A 7,500-nucleotide genomic window follows, 5' to 3' on the forward strand; every position below is an offset into this window, starting at 1 on the left:
AACAGCTAATGTCCAACACTGCAAGTCCATTTGGGGAGGAGGTTATATTGTTATTAGGGAGACAGAATTTTACTGCATTTGCAGATTACCAACAAACTTACAGTACACACAACACACGCATACGCACAAATCCACGCGTACACACACAGGTCATTCACAGATGACAATGACCTTCAATCCCATATACTGTAAGCTTGTACAATAACATTAACATATAGTAACATTTTTCAATCACATTTTTCTATTTCAATCACTGAGTTCCAACCAGTTAAACAGACAGGCGTTGACTTTAATCAACGTGTTTGACACCATTTCTTATCCATTATTTAACAACCCATCAGAGGGCTTTGTTACACTAGAACGTCAGCGGAACCGAATGACGGCGCTCAGAGATGGTGGGGGTTTAGCCCGAAGGCGTGTTTAATAATCAAGGGGGAAAAGGGGTAGGGGAGAGAAGGATAATCCAACAGAGTAGTCGTGGGTCGGTCCAGGGTTCGGCAGGCAGGCGGGTAGTCGGACGAGCAGGGGGTTCGGCAGGCAGGCGGGTGGTCAGACGAGTAGGGGGTTCGGCAGGCAGGCGGGTGGTCAGACGAGCAGATGGTCCAGTAGTCGGGGAGGGGGCTAGGTCCATGGAAGGGTCGACGAGGGGAAACACCAGGGAGGACGGGGTATCTGGATGTGGACACAAGGGAACGCGGTGACAACACAAACAAACACAGAGAGAGAGGTAATCTGGGGCTGGAAGCGTAAAGGAATACTCCAAGGGTTACCGTGGGACACAGTACGATCTGGCACTGGAGTGAAGATCAGGCAGGGTTTATGTAGGGTGCTGATTGGGGATGTGTCGCAGGTGTGTTGATTGGGGATCGGGTCCAGGTGCGCTGTCGACTGGGAAGACGCTCCAGTGATGACCGCCGCGGCCTCGAGGTGGTGCCAGAGGGTTGGTTAGGAGGGGGAACCGCAAGAGGCTTGATATTACAGCCAATCAGAGGGCTCGATATTACAGCCAATGAGAGGGCTGTATTTAACTACTATAAAGAAAACGTCAATGGAAATCATGCTTGTGATTCGTAACTCTAATTTGGCTAGGCTTCGTCAATATACTGTACATCTTCGGTCGTCTGTATCCTAAGGCTCTGGCTCCCTCTGATCCATAATAGTGGCTCTTTGATTCCTAGAGTAGGTATTCACCACCACACCGGCCAGACAGATCCTTAATGGTGGCTCTGTGTAATAGGTATACAGGACTACACCAGACACAGCTTTGATCAACTGTCAGGCCCCTGCGGTGGATCTGAACAGATCAATGTATTCACACCCGTGGACTGACGGAGACTGGGAATGGAGAAACCACAAGAGTTATTGAAGTTTCCCGGTTACTCTCCCCTCCCAAGCTGTCCTAAACCTCAAACATAGAGGGATGAAAAGACTGGCCCGGTGTCAGTGGTCAACTTCCTGCTCCTCCTTTCAGCACACCTGCTTTGACCCCATCTCGACCCAACTGTGATTGGCACACGAATCCTTGCTGGTGTGGCGTGGTGACCCCGTAGGGAGGTGACGGCATGTTTGCGTGCCTGCTTGGCTGACTCACTCCTCTGCAGGTGTCCTCGGGCTCTGCGTTTGTGTCCCTAAATGTCCCCAAAAATCATGTTTTTATCTGTTCCATTGGTCTTCAGAGGGGTGAGCACTCTGGAGCTATAGACAGGCTGCTACAGTACATGATAGAAACATGGCAGGCTTGACTGTATTGGTTGTGAAAGACTCACTGACTGAGTGAGAGCAGCATTGTCCTACTGTTGTAGCTTGGTCTTTCCCTGTAGGGGACAGCTCGTCCAGCTACGATTACAGTAACACACAGACAGAGGGAGACGCACAGAACAGGGTTGTGGTCCGGCCTTTAAAGGCAGAGGGATACGCAGGGTTGTGGTCCGGCTTTTAAAGGCAGAGGGATACGCAGGGTTGTGGTCTGGCTTTTAAAGGCAGAGGGATACGCAGGGTTGTGGTCCGGCTTTTAAAGGCAGAGGGATACACAGGGTTGTGGTCAGGCTGCCTTTTACTGTACCTTGGGGCACCTGCACTGCACTGCACACAGTGGAGCCACATTTCTGATGACAGGCATTGCAAGCCCATTTCCTCGTGTGGTATGTGTGGTTTTCATCTCTCTCTGTCAGTACAAATCAACATGGCAACGTTGGAGTCGAAAGAGATGTATCCCATGTTCTGTCAGTTCCGAAGTCACAAGCTTACCTGATGGTAACCTCATTTTCCTCCCAGTCCCCCAGTGAGATTGCTTGGTGGGCCGTAAGCCTGTGGCCCTACACTGGCTTTCCTCTCCTCTCTCTCAGTCCCAGCCCTCATACAGTGTGATGGATAGATTCATGGAGCCGGGTGGGTAATTTAAAGCGGGGACTGTGTGCCTGCCAGCTCCTGGCACAGTGCTTATCGGGAGAGTTAAAACACAAGGTCTGTAATTGAGTGGCCAAACTAGCCGGCACCGAGAGACTGTCAGTGAGAGGAAGATTGGTACCAGGAGTCAGGCCAGCTTCGTAATGAATTGCCCCTCTGATACATTGTCAGGTAATACAATGCCAGAGGAATAAGTTGGACTTGGACTTGTATTTAATTATCTTTCTTGAGCAAAGCACTTACCAGGCATTGAAAGTCCCATTAGTTCATTGTCTCCCCTGTTGGCGCCATAGAAATGTATCGGTGAATTGGAGCAGCCCCTTGCTATCAATTAAATTGGGTCTCTGTCACTTTTCTATGGTGGATTGGAAATGGAGAGAGAATGGACATTTACTGTAATGCACTTGCATGTTTTTTGGCATGTGTGTGTACACATTGTGTACGCAGTGTGTGTGTGTGTGTGTCTGTGTGTGTGAAAGTATTAATCTGAGGTTGTGTGTGTGTGTGAACACACAACTCCACTGTTTCTCACGTCCTACTGCAGATAGTGTCACACCTCCCCCAGCCACTTTCCTGAGCAGCAGTCCCAGGATGGTTCCCAAACATGGCATCATTTGAATGTGACGGGAGCCTATGCATAGTCAATATGCTGGGGTCAGGGGTCGCAGAGCCATACATGAATACAGAAAACGTTGAAAGCTGTCTCCTGTGACCAAACATCTCACTGCATGACCTCCACTCTCACCATTTAAGCACTACACACTTGACTGCGTGTGCGTGTGCGTGTGTGTGTGTGTGTGTGTGTGTGTGTGTGTGTGTGTGTGTGTGTGTGTGTGTGTGTGTGAGAGAGAGAATGTGACAGTCTAGTGAAAGTAGCCCATTTTCCACTAGGTCTGCCTTAGGCTGCAGGTCTGTAGTGTATTGAGGATCAGATCTGCTCAGGAGGCTAAATACATCTGTCTCTGCACTGAGGCTCTAATGGTTTGAAATATGTGTAAACTCAGGAACAGAGACCCCTAGCCAGCCTGCTTGCCATGTGTCCCAGTTAATTTATCCGAATGGGACTTGATGGGCTTGGTTATTGGGCAAGGGCTATTTTCTCAGTCGGGATGTGGAAGATTGGATTTTCTCTGGCTTGCTCCCCAGTTCCCATATACACCACTACCAGAGCCCAAGTGGTACCATACTAGCCTGAAAAAAGGAAATACGTCCACAACAGCCTCGACCTTGGCTGTCATTGGGGTGCAGGTGAGACCCAGAGTTGTAGCTTTAGGAATTAGAACATTGAATAGGAATGTTGAGTAGGAACTAGAATTTTGCATCTGGCGGTGCTGATGATGTGACTCTTCCCCTCCCAGACTGACTGTTCAGATGAGTGAGTCATTCATTTGGGCCTGTTCTGAATTCAGTGCTTCGTTGTCCCTCGGTTAGACAAGGTGACTCCCCGAACCCTAACCCACTAGACCACTCTCTGCAAGGGCACTACAGCAGGTTGGTGCATCACTGATACATACAGTATGAGTCATTCCATGTTAAATCAACAAGCCATGACACCCACCATCTCAGATTGTTCTGAAATGGTTTTTGTAGTTAGAAACAGATAACGTCATCCTGCATCCGTAGAAGTTTCGTCCCTGAGAAACAAGCTCATTGATTTGCACCCAAATTGGCCATTTTCATTCTGTGGGATTCATATAATATAGAACTCAAACCCCAAGTCAGATTTGGACCTGATACTGATTAAGACCTGATAATTATTAAGACCTGATAATTATTAAGACCTGATAATGATTAAGACATGATAATGATTAAGACATGAGGAATCCAAAATTAATGGTGAAAAGCCACCATTAACCTCCTTTAGAAGATTGTATTGGCCAGGATGGCACATCAGTTCTCTATGGCTCGCAAGTAATATGAAGCTGTGGCTTGGACGTTTGTTTCTTCCTACTATGTAATGTATTTCTGGTTAATCTGGAGTTTGCCCTGTCCAAAGGTATTTGTCAAAATAATGATGCAGGAATACTTATCTTTAAGAATACTTATCTCTAGTTTCTAACTACAGAAACCATTTTTAGAACAATCTGAGACGGTGGGTGTCGGAATCCTCTTTTGTTCTGTTGATTTGACATGGAATAACCCATATCTAATCTGTTGGAGACACAGGTTGGGATGCTGGAGACTTGACATTGTGTACCTCAGAGTCTATGACTTAGTCATGTAGGGTACATATAATATGTTGATATAGGCCTAGGCCTATATGTTACTGAGCCAAGTAAACACAGAGTAAAACGAGCCATTCATTAGTGAACCCACAGCCTGACTTGAAGAGCGGCCTAAACATGGCAATCTAGGTGACCTGTCCTTGTTCCACAGTGTAACAGATGGGCAAGATACCAGGGTTGCCAATGCTACTTCAACAATGGGTTGTTTGTGAGTCATGGTTAGGGATCGTTCTTAAATTCTCTGGGGTTATATCAGCACCACAGGAGGAGCCATTCTCATATCGGTCTGAATAGGACCGTTTGTTGAGCCTTTTGATAATAACACGCTCTGTCTTGGTGTTTTTATCTACTGCTCAATTGATTTTCCACCTCGTATTCGCTCACCAAATAGTTGTCTTTAACGTGACAGTGTTATGATGTTTTTTGAATACTGGGTCTTTATTCAGGGCGGTGGATGTGCGTCCGAAGATATGGTCAGGCATTCCCGCCTTGGGCTGTGACAGCTGGTTCTTCAATAAAAGTCTGCAATTAGTTCACTGGTTCAAGCTTTGGCTTAGGGCATGTTCGTTCCTTTGGGTGGCCGCCGCTGCTGCCGCTGCGTTCAACTGTTTATAAGAAAAAACATTCATTAAGTCAGTTATAAAAGGTTTCCTCTTTCTCTCAAGGTTGTTTGTGGCCCATTGGCAGAACCTTTGGCACAGACAATGTATAATGCATTGAGGTGTCTAGTTTACCTTGGGTCACAGTGGGGTGTATCAGGGGAGATCAGGACAGTGTGTGAGAATGTGAGTGTGTGACCCCTGGGTGACTCCATTAGTGACAGAGCTCACAGACATTGGCAGATAATTTATAACTGTCAGTCCTGAAGTGAAAAGTTATGGTTGAATGCTTTAACAGTCCTATTTCTGCTGCTATTTACCCTGGCCCAAAACGTAGGCTAATTACACAATTTGATTAAGCAATTGTCACAGAGTATACAAGTTTAAGGGTTTATGGTTTTTGTTTCATCATGTTTTACATGAATCCGGGGGTCTTTCCTGGGACGAGACTGAAACACGGTGCTGCTGTTGAGTCGATTGTGATTGGTCCTGGTTAACCGATCTCTTTTGCAGGAGCTGGAGAGAGTGACGTCATTACAGACCAACCTGCAGCTGGCAGCGGTGATCTGCACCAATGCCAGGAGGTGAGCACCTTGTCTACAAGGACCTGACTTCGTCCCCAGGATGTTGAGTGTAGCGCATATAAGCCTGGAATAACAACGACTCAAACCTGGCCTTAGTGGAAGTGAATTTACACAGTGAAGTGTTTGTTATTATTTGATTTCAACGAATCACAGGGCTGCAAGGCGTAGCTCTGAATCAGAAACCTGCCCTGGGGGGGGGGGGGGGGGGAGTGCTGTGGGAGATGATTGAGGCGGAATAAAGCCAATGGCTATGTGCAGTTAGTTTCTGACTGTATTTCTATCGGTTTTTATGAAGGCCAAGTTTCACGCGTTGGTCCACCAGACCTTTCGTTCATTTGGGCGGAAGTGTCTGGGAACGAGACTAACAACGTCCAAATATCTACCGAAATCGGTCATACCTTTCATAATGCTACATCTCCTACATAGACAATGCTTTGTTGAACATTCCAATGATTTTCATGGAGTCAATCAATATTATTGTACTGTTAGCATTTCAGTGTACATGACATGAATTCACTGCTTGCTAACTTGACGTCGATTTCGACTTCAGTGTTGTATTGATGGTGAAATTGTGCTGAGGTTGGTGAACGTGTCATGTTGTCATTTCCTGGATCCAGGCAGCTGAGTTTTGCGAAAGAGGGCTTCACTGAGGCCAGCCTGGGGCTCCTAGCCAATCAGAGGAGGAGACAGTTGCTGACAGAACTGCTGAAGTCACTGAGGACCATAAAGACCCTGGTAACAGCCAATCATAATCACCAAATACACACTGCTGTTTAACACATGCTTTGATTCATCTATGTGATGGTCAACACTCACTCATTGAACACAGTTACTTATATAAGTATATATAAGAGGCCTCACCTTTTCATGCAAAGTACAATGTATTTGTGATATGTCCACTTTTGCAGGATGTGGTATGTCTTATTTTGTTATTGGTAGTGCTGGCTATTATTATTTTTTTTAACTCTTTCCCGCATTCCCTTCATTTCACAGCAAAGGACGGATGTGAGACTCAGTGAGATGCTGGAGGTAAGAGTTAAACCCACACACACACACACACACACACACACACACACACACATACACACACACTGGTGCTCTAAAGGTCGACCAACAAAGTTCAGATGAAGAGCCAGTGACTGTGATTAAATCCAGATCATCATGAATCCTACTGTTTATGACAGACAGGCCTGTTTTTAGAGCACACTGTGCCATGCTTCAGATGTGAAGGGATGGGATTGTAAGGTCAGCAGCACAGTATGCATGCTCACATTCACAAACCATTTCAAATTGTGGCCCATTTAAAGCCTTTGAAATGTTTCTTGTGATAAGGTCATGATGAAATAGACTGACCCATCATCTTGGAAACACTGTTTTACAGTATGTCTGTTTTCTACCACTCCAAGACTTGGCTTGTCTCTCCTGCAGGAGGAGGACTACCCAGGTGCCATCCAGTTATGTCTGGAATGTCAGAAGGCTGCCAGCACATTCAAACACTACAGCTGCATAAGGTATAAAGCATCTTGTGTCTTGTATACACAGACACCTTAGTTCCCCTCTACATAGGTTTCGGTGATATGATGGAGTTGGACATGTTTTCAGACCTACGGCTCCATTTTGCTTCCACTAAAGAGCGCTGCACAACACAAAGTTTTAATTGACATGTCCGCTACATTATGGCTATTT

General features: G+C 46.2%; 1 protein-coding gene across 2 annotated transcripts in view; it reads left to right on the top strand.

Moving 5' to 3' along the window:
* The window catches only part of vps50 (VPS50 subunit of EARP/GARPII complex), a 99,075-nt gene that overhangs the window by 15,873 nt on the left and 75,702 nt on the right, over positions 1 to 7,500 (top strand). For both annotated transcript variants that reach the window (XM_083680320.1, XM_083680321.1), the window contains exons 6-9: positions 5,744 to 5,814; positions 6,432 to 6,549; positions 6,808 to 6,843; positions 7,243 to 7,325. In XM_083680320.1, coding sequence (XP_083536446.1) covers positions 5,744 to 5,814; positions 6,432 to 6,549; positions 6,808 to 6,843; positions 7,243 to 7,325 — 308 coding nt within the window. The remainder of the gene's footprint in view (positions 1 to 5,743; positions 5,815 to 6,431; positions 6,550 to 6,807; positions 6,844 to 7,242; positions 7,326 to 7,500) is intronic.

This window comes from Argentina silus (genome assembly GCF_951799395.1).
Source record: "Argentina silus genome assembly, chromosome: 11".
NCBI classification, from domain to species: Eukaryota; Metazoa; Chordata; class Actinopteri; order Argentiniformes; family Argentinidae; genus Argentina; species Argentina silus.